This window comes from Bos taurus, chromosome 7 (assembly GCF_002263795.3).
Source record: "Bos taurus isolate L1 Dominette 01449 registration number 42190680 breed Hereford chromosome 7, ARS-UCD2.0, whole genome shotgun sequence".
Lineage (NCBI taxonomy): Eukaryota > Metazoa > Chordata > Mammalia > Artiodactyla > Bovidae > Bos > Bos taurus.
The window spans coordinates 22,567,241-22,585,476 of record NC_037334.1 but is presented as its reverse complement, the minus strand read 5'-3'; the positions used below and the strand labels follow the sequence as shown (position 1 = coordinate 22,585,476).

The following is an 18,236-nucleotide window of genomic DNA, read 5'->3' as shown; positions in this document are numbered from 1 at the left end:
GAGAATTTGTATGGTATGTCTTGCTCTGGAACTTGGCCCTTGGGTGGTGCTTGGTTTCAGTGTAGGTATGGAGGCGTTTGATGAGCTCCTATCAATTAATGTTCCCTGGAGTCAGGAGTTCTCTGGTGTTCTCAGGATTTGGACTTTAGCCTCCTGCCTCTGGTTTTCATTCATATTCTTACAGTAGCTTCAAGACTTCTCCATCTATACAGCACCAATGATAAAACATCTAAGTTAAAGATGAAAAGTTTCTCCACAGTGAGGGACACCCAGAGGGGTTCACAGAGTTACATGGAGAAGAGAAGAGGGAGGAGGGAGATATAGGTGACCAGGAGGAGAAGAGGGGGAATCAAAAGAGGAGAGAGCAAGCTAGCCAGTAATCACTTCCTTATGTGCTCTCCACAGTCTGGACTGCTCAGAGATGTTCACGGAGTTACACAGAGAAGAGAAGAGGGAGGAAGGAGACAGAAGTGGTCAGGAGGATAAAGGGGGGAATGAAAAGAAGAGAGACAGATCCAGCCAGTAATCAGTTCCCTAAGTGTTCTCCACAGTCCAGAACACACAAAGAGATTCACAGAGTCGGGCAGAGAAGAGAAAGAGGAGGGAAGAGATAGAGGCGACCTGGTGGAGAAAAAGGAGAGTCCAAAGAGGGAGAGAGCAGTCAAGCCAGTGATCTTGCTCCCACGTAAAAATGGGTATTGAAGATTGGGTTATTAAAGGTACAAAATTGATAACAAATACCAAAAAGCAAGGATTAAAAATCTAGAGTAGAGGCTGGATTCTCAAAAATACAATACTGAAGAAAAAAACAAAGTCACAAAAATTATAATATATATATGAAGTTTGCTTTATAAAATAGGGTCTTTTTTTTTTTTGCAAAGTAATAGTAGGTTATAAAAATGAAAATTAAAGGTGTAATAGAGGACTTAAAAATTTAAAAAATTTTTATTTTAAAAATTTAAAGAATGATAATAGTAAAAATATATCTAGGACTTTCTCTGGTGTTCCTGTGGACAGCGTGGGGTCAGTTCATTTTCAGATAGTTCCTTGATCTGGCTTATACTTCACAAGATCTATAGGCTCCTTCCTATGTAGTCGGTGCTAACTACAGGATTTTAATCTATTGCACCTGTCACTTCCATGGTGGTTCCCTCTGTTTATTTTAGCTTCTTCTCTTTGCTGGTCTCTTCAGTGTCTAATTTCCGCCCTGACACAAGGGGGCTGTGGTGGACACTTTTTTAGGCTCACTTGTTCAGTCGTGCTGTGGGGAGGAAAAGTGAAAGTGAATGTGAAGTTGGTCAGTCGTGTACGACTCTTTGCGACCCCATGGACTGTAGCCTACCAGGCTTCTCAGTCCATGGGATTTTCCAGGCGAGAGTACTGGAGTCGGCTGTCATTTCCTTCTCCAGGGGATCTTCCCAACCCAGGGATTGAACCCAGGTCTCCCGCATTGTAGGCAGACACTTTACCCTCTGAGCCACCAGGGAAGAACACTGCAAACAAATAACACTGGCATGTGCTCACAGTGACTCGGCCACACTGGGTTTGCCCCCGCTCATGGCGTGTGTGCTTTCCCTGTCTACACTGCTTAGGCTCTAGATGCTCTGCTAGGAACTGTCTAAGGCCAGCCCTGGGTTGTATGCACTTCCCAGGTCTAAGCCACTCAGGTTCAGGTACTCGGGTACTCCACAAAGGCGTTGACTCGGTTGGGCCTGCATTGTGCCCTTCCCAGGTCCACACAGCTCAGGTGACCAGGTGCTTGGCGAGCACGGTCGCTTTGACTTATCACCTCCCCCATCCCTGCCACTCGGTTTTCTGGGTTTACAACTGGCGCACCTTCTCAGGTGTGCCTTGTGTCTCTTCTGGGGAGCTGATCTCTGGCTGCAACCCTCCTGGCAGATGTCAACCGTCCAGAATCCCAAGAAGTCTTGGTTAGCAACAAAGCCTGCTTGCAGTTTGGTAGATGATGCCTCTCTGGGGCCGTGATCACCCCCCTTCTGGCTCTGGCTGCCCTCGCCTGCCTGTCTCCGGTGGGGGATGGGCTGGTCCACAGCTGGCTAGTCTGCTCAGTCCTTTGTTCTGTGAGCCGGCCTGGTGGTGTCTTAGGTTAGTGCTTTTTGCTAGTTAGCTATCCCACAGTCTGGTTTGCTATCTCAAGTTAGTTCCCTCAGATTGCCCTTGGGACATTCATCCAGGTCCTTACTCTAAGCAATGCAGCCTGAGCCTCCCTGTCCAATCTCCGCTTGCTCGTGGTGGATGCCGGCATCTGTGCTGCTTCTCTGCTGGGAGTTACCGTTGGGCATGTAATCTGTGGGTTTTAAGTATTTATTTATTTTTCCTCCCAGTTATGTTGCCCTCTGAGGTTCCAAGGCTCCCCACAGACTCACCAGTGAGAGTGTTTCCTGGTGTTTGGAAACTTCTGTCTTTTTTAAGACTCCCTTCCCAGGACAGATCTCTGTCCCTACCTCTTTTGTCTCTCTTTTTATCTTTTATATTTTTTCCTACTTCCTTTCAAAGATAATGGGCTGCTTTTCTGGGTGCCTGATGTCCTCTGCCAGCATTCAAAAGTTGTTTTGTGGAATTTACTCAGCGTTCAAATGTTCTTTTGATGAATTTGTGGGAGAGAAAGTGGTCTCTCTGTCCTATTCCTCCGCCATCTTAGGACTGCCGATCTTAGGTTTTTTTAACATTGAGTTTCAAGTTGAACCATAAAGAAAGCTGAGCATTAAAGAATTGATGTTTTTGAATTGTGGTTTTGGAGAAGACTCTTGAGAGTCTGTTGGACTGCAATGAAATCAAACCAGTCAAAGCTAAAGGAAATCAATCCTGAATATTCATTGGAAGGACTGCTGCTGAAGCTCCAGTACTTTGGCCACTTGATGAGAAGAGCTGACTCATTGCAAAAGTCCCTGATGCTGGGAAAGATTGAAGACAAAAGGAGAAGGGGGTGGCAGAGTGTGACATGGTTTGGTAGCTTCAGTGACTCAATGGACATGAATTTGAGCAAACTCCAGGAACTAGTGAAGGACAGAGGACCTTGGCACGCTACAGTCCATGAGGTTACAAAAGAGTTGGACACAGCTTAGTAAATGAACGAAAACAACAACAATAAATATATTAAACAAATACTAACTAACATAAATTGATAAATGGGTAATAGTACAATAATAGTAGGAGACTTTTAACACCCCACTGACATCAATGGAGTGATCACCCAGACAGAATATCAATAAAAAACAGAAGTTTTAAGTGACAAAACAAACCAACTGGACTTAATATCTATAGGACATGACATACACATACATACATACACACACACACATTCTTCTCAAGTGTGCATGAAAATATTTTCCAGAATAGACAATAGGTCACAAAATAAGCCCCAACATATTTAAGAGGACAGAAATTATTTCAAGCATCTTTTCCAACCATAATGGTATGAAACTAGAATGAAAAGCAGAAAAAGAACAAAAACTCATGGAGACTGAACAACATGTTACTAAAAAAAAAAAAAAACAATGTTGAAATCAAACAAGAAATCATAAAATACCTTGAAACAAAGAAAAATGAAAACAAAACAATACAAAATTTAGGTGATATTGCAAAAGAAATTCTAAGAAGGAAGTTTATAGCAATATAGACCATCCTCAAGAAACAAAAAATAGTCTTAAAGAACCTAATGTATTACTTAAAATAATTAGAAAAAGAAGAACAAAGATAACCTCAAGTCAAAAGAAGAAAGGAAATTACAGGGATCAGAGAAGAAATAAATAAAATAGAGATTAAAAAATAATTGAAAAGATCAATATAACCAAAAGCTGATTTTTTAAAAGATAAAATTGACAAACCTCTAGCTAGCCTCATGAAGAAGAAGAGAGGATCCAAATAAACAAAATAAGACATGAAAGAGGAGAAGTAACAACTGATACCACAGAAATACAAAAAAAAAAAAAAAGAGAGAGAGAGAGAGATAAGAGTATACTATGAAGATATGTAAGCCAACATATTGGAGAACCTAGAAGAAATGGACAAGTTTCTAGAAACATACAGGCTGCCAAAACGGAGATAAGGAGAAACAGTTTGAACAGACTGATCACTAGAAATGAAATAGAATCTGTAATTTAAAAAACTCCTTGCAAACAAAAATTCAAAACTGGTTGGCTTCCCTGAAGAATTCCACCAAACATAAAAAGAACTAATCCTATCCTTCTCAAACTATTTCAAAAACTTGAAGAGATAGGAGCACTTCCAAATTCACTCTATGAGACTACCATCACCCTGATTAAAAAAAAAACAAAAAAAAAACAGAAAAGGTTCTAAAAAGAAAATTAAAGGTAAGTATTGTTGATGAATATAGTAGTAGAAATCCTCAACAAAATATCAGCAAACCAAATCCAAAAATACAAAAAAGGACCACACATTATGATTTAAGTTGTATTCAATCCAGGGTCATAAGGATGGTTCAACACATGCAAATCAAGCAATGACATACATCACGTTAACAAAAGAAAAGACAAAATCACATGATCATCTCAATAGACACAGAAAGAGCATTTGATAAAATTCAACATCCAGTCATGATAAAAACTCTGGCCAAAGTGGGTATAGAAGGAACATATCTCAATATAATAAAAGCCATTTTGACAAGCCCACAACAAACATGATATTCAACTGTGAAAAGCTGAAAAGCTTCCCATTAAATTCAGGAATAAGACAAGGATGCCCACTCTTGGCACTTCTATTCAATGTATCATTGGAAGTCCTAGTCACATCAATCAGACAAGAGAAAGAAATAAAATGTATCCAAATGGAAAAGAGAACCCTCCTACACTGTTGGTGGGAATGTAAGTTGATGAAGCCTATATTGAAAACAGCTTGGAGATTCCTCAGAAAACTAAGAATAGAATTACCATATGCTCTAGCAATCACACTTCTGGGAATATACTTGGAGAAAACTATTAATATAATTCAAAAAGACACATGCATTCCTATGTTCATAGCAGCACTATTCACAATAACCAAAACATGAAAACAACCAAAATGTCTATTGACAGATGAATGGATAAAGAAGATATGATAGATATATTAAATGAAATACTACTCAGCTATAAAAATAATGCCACTTGCAGCAACAGGGACAGATCTAGTGATTATTGTAGTAAGTGAAATAAGTCAGAAAGAAAAAGACAAATAGCATATAGTATCATTATATGTGGAATCTAAAATATGGCACAAACAAACCTATCTACAAAACAGAAACTGAGTCACAGGGAGAACAGACTTGGTTTCCAAGGGGAAGTGGGGAGAGAGAGGTATGGACTGGGAATTTGCAGTCGGTAGATGCAAACTTTTACATTTAGAATGGATGAACAACAAGGTCCTACTGTATAGCACAGGGAACTATATCCAATCTCCTGGGATAAACCATAATAGAAAAGAATATAAAAAAAGAACATATCTACGTATATAACTGAGTCATTTGGTTATACACCAGAGACTGGCACAACAATGTAAATCAACTATACTTTAATTTAAAAAATTCCTCAAAAATGGATTCAAATGGAAAGGAAGAGGTAAAATTGTCATTATTTGAAGATGACATGATACTCTATATAGAGACTCCTAAAGTCTCGAGACAAAGATTATTAGAACTAAAATATGCATTCAGGAAGGTTGCAGGATATGAGATTACTATATACAAATCTGTTGCATTTCTTTACACTAATAATGAAATATCTGAAAGAGAAAGTAAAAAAAATCCTGTTTAAAAATCATATAAAAAAATCTAAGAATAAACTTATCTGAGGAGGTAAAATACCTACATGCTGAAAACTATAAAACACTGATTAAGGAAACAGAAGATGATTCAAAGAAATGGAAAGATATCCCAAGCTTTCAGATTATAAAAATTAACATTTTAAAAATCACAATACTCCTCAAAGAAATCTCCAGATCTGATGCAATCTGCATCAAAATATCCATGGCATATTTAACAGAACAAGAACAAATAATCCAAAAATTCATATGAAACCACAGAAGACCCAGATTGCCAAAGAAATCCTGAGAAAAAAGAACAAAGCAGGAGGCATAACCCTTCCAAATTTCAGACAATACTACAAAGATACAGTAATCCAAACTCAGCATGGTATTAGCACCAAAACAGACATAGTCAATTAATCTACAGTAAAAGAGGCAAGAATATACAATGGAGAAAAGACAGTCTCTTCAGCAAGAGGTGCTAGGAAAGCTGGATGTGTTGTGCTGTGCTTTGTCACTCAGTGGTGTCTGACTCTGCAATCCCATGAACTGTAGCCCATCAGGCTCCTCTGTCCATGGGGATTCTATAGGCAAGAACACTGGAGCAGGTTGCTGGATAGCTACATGTAAATCAGTGAAATTGGAACACGCCCTCACATCATATACAAAAATAAACTCAAGATGCTTTAATAAATATAAAGGCATGTCAGAGATTGCCCTGGTAGTCCAGTGGTCGAGAATCCACCTGCTAATGCTGGGCATGGGTTTGATCCCTGGTCTGGGAACTAGGATTCCACGTGCTGAGGAGGAACTAAACCTGTGTGCCACAACTATGAAGCCTGAACTCTAGAGCCTGTGAGCTGAAACAACTGAAGCCCTTGCACCCTAGAGCCTGTGCTCGACAACGAGAAGCCATCACAATGAGAAGCTCAGTAGCCACAACTAGAGAAATCCCATGCACAACAACGAAGACCCAGTGCAGAAAAGAAAAAAAAAGGACTGAAAACATGACATGATGAAACTCCTAGAACACTGGCAAAATATTTTGGACATAAATTGTAGCAATATCTTCTATGCTCAGTCTCCCAAGGCAAAAGAAATCAAAGCAAAAACAAACAAATGGGACCCAATTAAGCTTAAAAGCTTTTGCACAGCAAAGGAAATCATCAACCAAGTGAAAAGACAACCGACAGAATTAAAGAGAATATTAGTAAATGATGCAACTGACAACGGGTTAATATCCAATAGAGACAAACAGGTCAAACAACTCAATATGAAAAAGCAAACAACTCACTCAAAAAATGAGCAGAAGACCTAAATAAACATTTCTCTAAAGAAGACACATAGATGGCCAATAAACACAAGAAAAACACTCAATATCACTATTGGAGAAATGAAAATCCAAACCACAATGAAGTATTACCTCACATCTGTTAAAATGGCTATCATGAAAAAGTATACCCCAAAAAATGTTGGAGAGAGTGTGGAGAAAAGGAACCCTCTACACTGTTGGTGGGAATGTAAATTGCCACAATGAAAATGTAGCCACTATAGAAAACAGTATGTAGATTCCTCAAAAAACTTAAAATTGAGCTATGTATGATCCTGCAATCCCATTCCTGGGTATATGCCCAGAAAAGATGAAAACTCTAATTTAAAAAGATACATGCATCCTAACATTCACGGCAGCACTATTTATGATAGTCAAGACATGGAAACAACCCAAGTGCCTATCAACAGACGACTAGCTTAAGATGTAGTATGGATGTGTGTGTGTACACACACACACACACACACACACACACACACACACACACAATGGAGTATTACTCAGCCATAAAAAGAATGTAATATTGCCATGTGCAGCAACATGGATGGACCTAGAGAATATTATATTTAGTGAAGTAAGTCAGAAAGAGAAAGACAAATATATGGCATCTCTTATATATGGTATCTAAAAAATAATACAAATGAATCTATTTACAAAACAGAAATAGACTCACAGACATAGAAAACAAACTTATGGCTGTAAAAGGGGAAAGGAAAGAAGGAGAGGGACAGATTCAGAGTATGGGATTAACAGAAATAAACTATTATACCTAAAATAGATAAGTAACAAGGATTTACTCTATAGCATAGAAAATTACATTCAATATCTTGTAATAATATATAATGGAAAATAATCTGAAAAATACATATATATATAACACCCTGTTGTATACCTAAAACTAATACAATATTGTAAATCAACTATACCTCAATTTAAAAAAGAAAGAAAATACACAGGGCTTTGTTCATTTGTGTAAAAGAAACACAAAAAAGATAAAGCATAAATTAAAGAGACTGCTTACCAAAAAGGGGTGGGTGGAAATGGGGTAGAAAGAAGAGGGCAAAAGCATCATGGTAGCAGTAGAAGAAGATGTAGCAATACTCTACTGTATTGCTTGTATGATAATATTTTTTTGTATAACTATAATTCTTAGAACCATAGTAATGTTTCACATACCTTCAACAGCCCTCTCCCCCTGAATAAATAGACAAAACCAAATAGGAAGGGGGAATCAAAAACTGAATTCAACACTACCAAAGGAATGTATTAATTACTACATAACAACTGAACAATAATTTCAGTGAAAGTGGAGGAAAAGAACTAGCCTATCTAATTTTTGAAAAGAGTCTGTTGATAGGACACTGTAATGCTAAAGACAAATAGAACTGTACATAAATGCTGTAGTAATCTATTTAGTAAATGTATTTCTCACAGGGATCTAGGTTAACAAATCTGAAACTTCTCTGTGTGTATAATAGGATAAAGGAAGGGAAGGAGGGAGGAAGAGAGAGAGACAAAGCAAAAAAGAAGTGGATTTTAACCCATAAAATAAATATCCATGAGTTCATACTGATATAAATAACTGAATAAATAAATGGCAGAAAATAGTTACTTTTCAAAAAGAAATTTCAATTAATAAATGTAACAGGTAACAGCAAAGTATTGATTGAAAATCACCATTACATGAACACCACAGTAAGAACTGTTGCAGTCAAGTTCCTCTGAGGAATGGTAGTATCAGTGGATGAAAGTTTGAGGAGAAACAGGACTTATGGAGCCATAAACTATTTTTTTTTTAGGTATTTATTAACTACAGAGGGAAGCTAGTAACTTTACAGTGGAGAAAACCAGATATCACCTTAATCAAGTGAACATTAATATGACCAATAATAACATAAATGTACTGACATTAAGAACTCCTTAATACAACATCATTTCTGTGGTATTCTTATCAAAAATTGCATAATCTCTTTCTAATCATGAGAAAACACTAGACAAATTCAAATGGAGAGACATTCTACAAAATAACTGATCAGTAATCTTCAAAAGTATCAAGCTTACAAAAGACCAAGACTGAAGATCTGTCACAGTAGATTAAGGGAGAAATAACAATCTAATTTAACTTATATGCAGAGTACCTCATCAGAAATGCTGGGCTGGAAGAAGCACAAGCTGGAATCAAGATTGCCGGGAGAAATATCAATAACAGATATGCAGATAACATCACCCTTATGGCGGAAAGTGAAGAAATAAAGACCCTCTTGATGAAAGTGAAAGAGGAGAGTGAAAAAGTTGGCTTAAAACTCAACATTCAGAAAACTACGATCATGGCATCCGGTCCCATCACTTCATCGCAAACAGATGGGGAAACAGTGGAAACAGTAGCTGACTTTATTTTTCTGGGCTCCAAAATGACTACAGATGGTGACTGTAGCCATGAAATTAAAAGACACTTACTCCTTGGAAGGAAAGTTATGACCAACCTAGACGAACAAAGGTCCATATAGTCAAGGCTATGGTTTTTCCAGTAGTCATATGGATGTGAGAGATGAACTATAAAGAAAGCTGAGTGCCAAAGAGTTGATGCTTTTGAGCTGTGGTGCTGGAGAAGACTCTTGAGAGTCCCTTGGACTGCAAGGAGATCCAACCAGTCCATCCTAAAGGAAATAAGTCCTGAATATTCATTGGAAGGACTGATGCTGAAGCTCAAACTCCAGTACTTTGGCCACCTGATGCAAAGAACTGACTCATTGGGAAAGACCCTGATGCTGGGAAAGATTGAAAGCAGGAGAGAAGGGGACGACACAGGATGAGACGGTTGGATGGCATCACCAATTCAATGGACCTGAGTTTGAGCAAGCTCTGGGAGTTGGTGATGGACAGGGAAGCCTAGTGTACTGCAGTCCATGGTGTCACAAAGAGTCGGACATGACTGAGCAACTGAACTGAACTGATTGTGGTTATAGAAAATAACATTTCAGAAAGCTGGATGGGAGGTATATGGGAACCCTTTTTATTATTTTTGCAACTTTTCTGCAAGTATATTAATAAAATTCAAAATAAATGTTTTTAAAAAGTAAACCCATATATGCTTAAGTTACTTACTATTAGTCAGATATTATGTGTAGCCAAAGGTAATCCTAATTGATTAATTTAGCTAAAAAATCATTCAAGAGAAAAAATACTTTGCTTTTTCAATACTGACAAGGGTTTTTCCCTTTGTGACATGAGGAAAAAGAATGTGAAACTTACCTAAAATTGCAGAGAGATTTGAAAACTCAGGTACCTTCTCTATTGCTACTGCTTTACTTATGTCCAAAAGAGTAGAATTCTTACATGGCATGTTTTCTTCCAACATGGGATGCTCCCATTCTAAAAGAAGCAGGGAGAAATGGCACAAAATTCTGAATAGCATACAAGTGGCAGGTTACCTTTTTCTCCCCAACTTAGGTTCCTAGCCCATACAAAGCTACAGTAATTGAAGAAAGTTTAGGTGAAGCATAAAAAAAACCCTTGAGGACATCAGGATATTAAATAATCTTTGGGCTATTACAATGCCCAAATACTCTTACTTCCTTTTCCCCACTTTTCCCATTATCCCCATATTATTATATGGCATATTTAGTTAGGCCAGTATTCAATGCAAACGTTATGATGATAAATTGTCATAAAAATGCTGTCTTTAACTCTGTTGGTATATATACAGTGACCACCTCTTGTTTTTCCTGGAGCCAATAAAGAGTTGTTTGTTTAGATTTCTCTGTATTCTTCATCTATTTAATCCTAAACCCTACCAAACTGTATAAATCCATTCTATTTATTCCATTCTCTGATGTTCTGAAATTTTATATTGTTCTGTCTTGGTGTTTTTCATCTCTTGTGCTAGACACTGTACGGCCCTTTAAACCCAGAAATCATACTTCTTAGATCTAGAAACTGTTCTTGAGTTATATCTTTGGTAATTTTCTTCCTCCTGTTTATTTCATTATCTTTTTCTGAGACTCCTATTATTTGATGTTAGATTTCATATACTACTTCTCTAACTAATATTTTTTCTCCTTTTTTTCCCTCCTGACTTTTTTTTTCCCCTGGGAAATCTCAATTTATTTTCTAATCCTTCTACCGAGTTTTCCATTCTGCTATTGCATTTAATTTATTCTCTGAATATTCTCACTCCCTTTTTTTTTAAACAGCATCCTGTTCCTATTCAATGAATGCAATATACATATTTTTATCTCAAGGAAAACTTTTCCCCCCAGTATCTTTCTTGTATTCCTATTTCTGTTTGGTTTCTTCTCTTATTTTTAATTTTACTGTGGTGGGAACACTTAACGTGAGACCTACCCTCAAATTTGAGAGTACAATAGAGTATCGTTAACTATAGGCACAATGTCGTGCAACACATCTCTAGAACCTGTTATTCATCTTGCATAACTAAAACTCTACCTGTTGATCAGCAACTCCCCACATTTCCTTCTCCTTGGGCCCTGGCAACCAACATTCTACTCTCAACTGCTATAAATCTAACTACTTTAGCTATCTCATACAAGTGGAATAATACAGTATATTTCTTCCCGTGACTGGCTTATTTCACTTGCCATAATGTCCTCAAAGTTCTTCTATAGTGTTGCATATAACAGGATATCCTTTTTAAAGGCTGAATAATATTCCACTGTATGCATATACCACATTTTCTTTATCTATTCATCCATCAATGGTCACTGGGCTATTGTGAAAAGTCTGCAATGCACATGGGAGTTCAAATATTTCTTCTAGATCCTGACAGTAATTATTTTGAATAAATACCCAGAAGTGGGATTGCTGGACCACATATATTTTAAATTTTTTGAGTAACTGCCATACTCTTTCATTGCAGCTTCACTATTTTACATCCCTATCAACAGTATACAAAAGGAAATCCAATTTCTCCACATCATTGCCAACACTTACCTTTTAAAAAAATAATAATAACCATCCTAATAGTTGTGAGGTGATACCTCACTATGATCTTGATTTGCATTTCCCTGACGGTTAGTGATCTTTTCATATGCCTGTTGGCCATGTGACTGTCTTCTTTGAGGGGAATATGTTTATTCAAGTTCTTTGTCATTTTTAAAAATCAAGTTATTTGGATTTTTCCTATTGAATTGTGGGAGTTTCTGATATATTTTGGATATTAATCCCTTATCAGATATGTGGTTTCTAAATATTCTCCCTTTTTGTAGGTTGTTTATAGGTTATTCACTTCGTTGTTTCTTGTGCTGTGCAGGAGCGTTTCAGTTTTATCTAGGCCTACTTGTCTAATTTTGCTTCTGTTGCCTGTGTTTTGTTGTCACATCCAAGAAATAACTGCCAATACCAATTGTCATAAAGCTTTTCCCCTATGTTTCTCCTAGGAGTTTTATAGTTTCTGGTCTCACATGTAAGTCCTTACTATATTTTGAGCCGACTTTTTTGTATAAGGTAAGGGTCCAATTTCATTCTTTTGTATATGGCTATCCAGTTTTGTCAACATCATTTGTTGAAGAGACTATTTCTCCCACATTGAGTATTCTTGGCACTCTTGTTAAAGAGCAAATGTCTTTATGGATTTAGTTCTGGGCCCTCTATTCTGTCCTACTGGTCTATATCTCTGTCTTTATTCCAGTACTATAATGTTATGTTTACTATAGCTTTGCAATATACTTCAAAATCAGTTTAATGTTAATTTTCTGTCCAGATGTTCTATCCATTATTAAAAGTAGGAGTATTGAAGTCTCCTACTATGACTGTATGCCTATTCCTACCCTCAGTTCTGCCAGTGTTTACCTTCTATGTCAGGTGCTTTGATGTTGGGTGGATATTTATTCCTAACTGTTGAGTGTTTTTGATGAATTGATCCTTTTATAATTATGCAACATTCTTCCTTGTCTCTTGTAAAAGTTTCTGACTTAGTCTATTTTTATCTGATATAAGTATAGCCCCTTGTGCTCTCTTTTGGTCACAATTTACATGGAGTGCCTTTCCCCACCCATTTGCTTTCAGTCTATGTGTGCCCTTAAATCTTAAGTGAGTCTTTTGTAGATAACATACGGTTGGATTATTTCTTCAACCCATTCAGCCACTCTTTGTCTTTTGATTGGGTTTAACCCATTTATATTTTTCATAGAGGAGAATTATTGATAGAAGAGGATTTACTATTATAATCTTGTTAACTCTTTTCTGTTTTATAGTTATTTTGCCCCTCTTCCCTCTCTTGCTATGCTCCTCTGTCTTTCATTGATTCTTTTACATTGATATGCTTTGACTCCTTTCTATTTTTCTTTTATGTATCTTCAACAGGTACTTTTTGTGTGTGGTTACCATGGGGCTTACATAAAACAGTTTTAACAGTCTACTTTAAACTGATAACAATTTAACAAAAACTCTATGCTTTTACTTCACCCCTCAAACACATTTTGCAGTACTGATGTTATAATTTACCACCTTTCATATGGTATATCCATTAACATATTTTTATAATTATATTTAATATGCTTGTCTTTTAACTTTTATACCAGAATTAAGAGTGATTTATATGTCACTGTTACTGTATCAGTGCATTTGTCTATATACTTACCAATGAGTTTTGTACTCATATGCTTTCATACAGCTGTTTAGAGTCCTTTGTTCTAACTTGAAGAACTCCTTTTAGCACTTCTTGTAAGGCAGGGCTAGTGATGATTAACTCCTTCAGCTTTTGTTTGTTTGGACTTATCTTCTCTTCATTTCTTAAGGACAGTTTTGCAGGTTTCGGTATTATTGGTCAGATGTTTCTTTCTTTCAGCACTTTGTCTATTTACTTCCACTCTCTTCTAGCCTGCAAGGTTTCTGCTGAGAAATCCATAAACAGTCTAATGAGGTCTCACTGTATATATCAAGTCGCTTTTAAAACTGCTGCTTTCAAAGTACTTTTTCTTTGACTTTTGGCAGTATGACTATGTGCCCCCATGTGAATTTCTTTGGTTCATCTTATCTGAGGTTTGTTGGGGTTCCTAGGTCTGGATGTACACTTCCTTCTCCAGATTTAGGAAGTTTTCAGCAACCATTTCTGTGAAGAAACCTTCTGGCCCTTTCCCTCTCCCTCCCTCCGCACTTCCCTTTTCCCTTTAGGACTCTCACAGTGCATATACTGATCTGTTTTCTTGTGTTCTGTAAGTCTCAAACTTTCTTCATTCTTTTATATTCTTTTTCCTTTTAGCTCCTGTGACTGGATAATTTCAAATGACTTATTTTTGAATTTGCTGATCCTTTCTTCTGATTGATCTTTTACTTTTTTTTTTTTTTTTCTTAGTGCATTTATTGTTTTTCTCAGCTCTAACATTTCTTTTTGGTTCTTTTTAAAAACTCTCTTAAAATTCTCACTTTTTCCATACATTGTTCTCCTGAGTTCTTTAGGAACATTTGCTGTGCATCTTTATGACAATCATTTAAAATTCTCTGTCAGGTAGTTCACATGTTTCCATTTAATCAGAGTCACTTTCTGGAGCTTTATCTTATTCTCAGTTTTTGGACAGTTTCCCTGCTTCTTCTTTCTCTTTAATCATTTGTGTTGGTGTCTGCACATTAGATAAAACAGCCAGCTTTCCCAGTCTGTAAACAGGTAGGCCTCATACAGGAGATGACCTTCACCAATCTTTCCAACCAGGATCTTCTCAAACCTTCTTGCTAGTTCAAACCAGAGTCTTTGTTTTTAGTGGCCATGAGGCATCTAGAATATAACAAGTCCTATCACTGCTCTAAGACAGATGAGACAAAAGCTAGTCCCTTGGGCAGCCCCAGAAATGTTGGAATGTTGAACACAGTCCAAATCTTTCCCTTCCCAGAGAGAAGCCGGGATCTAGTGAATGTTCTCATGCTAGGATAAACTGGTATCTTTGTTTCAGCACTCATCAGACTTCTAGAGTATGTCAGGTCCCACCAGCACTCTGAGGCAGACAAGTCAGTAGTCCATTCTTTGCTTATCCCCAAATAATTGAGGGCTTTTGGCACATGGTTCAGTCCTTTCCCTTCCTCCCTAGGGAAAATCTGGGAGCTGAAGGTTTCCTGCCAATTGTATGGTGCTGTATGGCAGATGTGAATTATAATGAAAGGGTGTCTTGAATGTTTCTATTTGCTTTGATGTGACTGGTTTCAAGCTTGCCTGGGGGTGCAGGAGTCACTCAACTAGTTTTGAGATTTCTCACAAAGGGAAATCTCACAAAGGGAAATACATGGACACAAATTAGTCCATGTATTGTTGTTGAATTGGTGTGTCCATGGGGAAAGGCAAGTCTAAGGCTTACTATTCCAACACCTTACTGATTTACTACCATATTTCACTGTTTTGACCTCTATGCTTTATGTTAGAAAATTCATCAGAAGTCTGGTAGTCCTTGTCTTCTGCTCATATTTGAGAGGGGGCCCTAAATGGCTAAGTGGGATCTCTATGGCTTAGCTGGGGCTGGCCACATAGGCAACTTCACTGTAGGGTTCCTGTCAGTTTCACTGAAGTACTACTGAGGTCAGTATCTTTTGATACTTTCTTTAGGGTTGCTCAGATTTCTCAGGAAAAAAATCTTCCATTTTCCTGCCTGGAAGTTTCAATTCTGGGTGCTAGCATTCTAGAAGCTGAATAGAGAAATGGACCATTGGGTTAGGATGAGACTAAGCATTGGGTGAGCAGTCCTACAATTTGGAATATGCATTTGCATTTAACTACCCCTTTCTGCATTCACGACAGTATCTGAAGCAGTTGGCTTTTTCTATATAATAAATAACACTGAAATCTCAGTGGCATGAAATGAAAGCATTTCTTTCTTACACCTGTCTACTATTTGACTCAAGCAGCTCCACTTCAGGCTATAGGTTGGGTAATCAACTAGGGCAGCTCTCTGAAGTCTGCAGTCTGCCCAGGGCTATCCTGCTCTGTATCTCTTATTCTGGAGTTCAATAATAGAGGTAGAAGCTAATTAGGATATGCATATGGTCCCTGACTCACAATGGTTCCGCTTAAGAGTTTTTTCCATCATAAGTGGAAGAAGATTTGTATTTTCCTCATGATAGCAAAAGGATAGGGGGACAAAACCAATTATGTATGCACATATCAAAAGTTTGCTTCTGATATCTGGGCAACTGATATCCATGTTGCCCAAAGTCATATGGCCAACCCCAAAGCCAAAGAGTGAGAAAGTAAACTTCACCCACCATGAGGCTATGACAAGGTTAATGACAACATTTCAAAATACCATGGTATCCCTGTTATTAACAGTGCTTAGTTCAGGGTCCCTCTGTTTCAAAATACCCCAAAGAATAAATTTCTAGGAAAGGAGAAGGAGAAGTCACCATAATTTTTGTATTTTGGACACAGCTTTTTACAAGTATTTTACAAGCCACATTGAAAGCTTTTCTGGGATAGTATAGTATTGTACAAACTAGCTTGTTTCAGGGGTATTCCCATTGTTGATTCAGGATTCAGCTTTTTAAGTCCACTTTATCAGACCATTTGCTATCTAGCTTTCCAAACTTTATGCTTTATTCTTTCTCATTCTCTTTACTCTTATGTGTTTGTGTCTTTTTTTAAAAAGTCATTTTCTGCCATTGCACAAAGTTGTGGAGGAAGGCATATGTTCAATCTGCATCATTAACCAAAAGCTGTTAATTATACATATGGCAAACATAAATAACTGATAATTTGTAGAAAAAATTCAAGCAGGGAGATGGTCCAGTCAACCTTTGAATTATTGAAAAGTAAGAGAAGTATAGGAAATAAAAGATAATCCATAGTTCAAGAGAACAAATATACATATGTTAGGTATAAAGTTGCTCAATATTAATAACTGGATAATATGTATTACATGTAAATGCTAATCTCTTCATCTTTTCCTGATCTGGGGGGTTTTGATCTATAGTCCTATGTGACTGAGTGTGGAACACAGTGGATACTGGGCAGAGAGGTTTTGGTGAGGAAGATAAGTATACCTTCTCAAAAGGAACATTATTCATTGCAAAATTTGTAGACAAAGGACCAGTTTCTATGGAGGAGCAACTTAAGGTTGAAATTTTCTCACCTAAATAATCTGATCCTCTGAAGAGCTCAGGTGATGGGAAGCTACTTAAATTCTCTTCGGAACTCTTGTATTCTGTAGAAGAGTCTGTAAATGAATAACTTAGAAGAGAGCCAGAAATATCATGCTGCAAACTTAGTCCTATAGAATAAACAAGCAAAAAGAGTAAAATGTTTCAACAGTAAACAGATTTAAAATCCTAAGAACTTAAACTTGTACAAATATACATGCAGTTCTATACTAGTAATGTAAAATTACACATAAAACTGAAATGGCATGCGATTGTATACAATCTTAAATTGTACTTGAATTTCAATCTTAGAAAAGGTCTATTTTTGATATGAAGAAAATGCAATATAAACCCCTTCCATTGTTTTTCAAAGTTTTATACATTTATTCCTTCCCTACTTTGGTTCAGTTATAATTCTTGACTCAAAAATACAAATTTTATCAAGTATACCTTAATAATAAATATAAATAAATAAAATGTATACCTAATTTTTCAAGTGCAAGTTTTATATATAAGTAACCCATTAACTGTAAGCTGACTAGCTGAAAAGAAGAAAGGATGATTCTAGTTATTCCATTTAAAAAACAATGAGCATAAACATAGATTCAAGGGAACATAGATCAAAGGAACTGAACAGAGTCCAGAAATAGACTTACATGCATAAGAGCAACTTATTTTTGACCAAGATGCAAAGGCAATTCAATGGAGAAGGGATATTCTTTCAAACAAATTATGTTGGAACAACTGTATATCCACATGCAAAAGCAAAACAAAATAACTTGCACTCATATCTTCCATCATATAAAAAATTAACTATAAATGCATCGTGAGTCTAAATGCAAATCCTAAAACTACAAAACTTCTACAAAAAACAGGATAAAATCTTCATGACACTGAGTTAGGTAACAATTTTTTTAATGTAACAATTAAAGAATGATTCATAAAACAAAAGCAGTGATAAATTGGGCTTCATCAAAGTTCAAACCTTCTATTTCAAAGAGACAAGCCACAGGGTAAGAGAAAACATTTGTAAATGGACTGGAATCCAAAATATAAAGAACTCCAAAAATTCAAT

General features: G+C 36.8%; 1 protein-coding gene across 3 annotated transcripts in view; it reads right to left on the bottom strand.

Moving 5' to 3' along the window:
• The window catches only part of MEIKIN (meiotic kinetochore factor), a 138,359-nt gene that overhangs the window by 98,590 nt on the left and 21,533 nt on the right, over window positions 1–18,236 (bottom strand). For all 3 annotated transcript variants that reach the window (XR_009495214.1, XR_009495215.1, XM_024995043.2), the window contains exons 5-6: window positions 17,155–17,292; window positions 10,340–10,459 (exon numbers count right to left, since the gene is read on the bottom strand). Coding sequence is in view for 1 of the 3 variants with exons in the window: in XM_024995043.2 (XP_024850811.1) it covers window positions 10,340–10,459; window positions 17,155–17,292 (258 nt within the window). In the remaining 2 variants the exon portion in view is untranslated. The remainder of the gene's footprint in view (window positions 1–10,339; window positions 10,460–17,154; window positions 17,293–18,236) is intronic.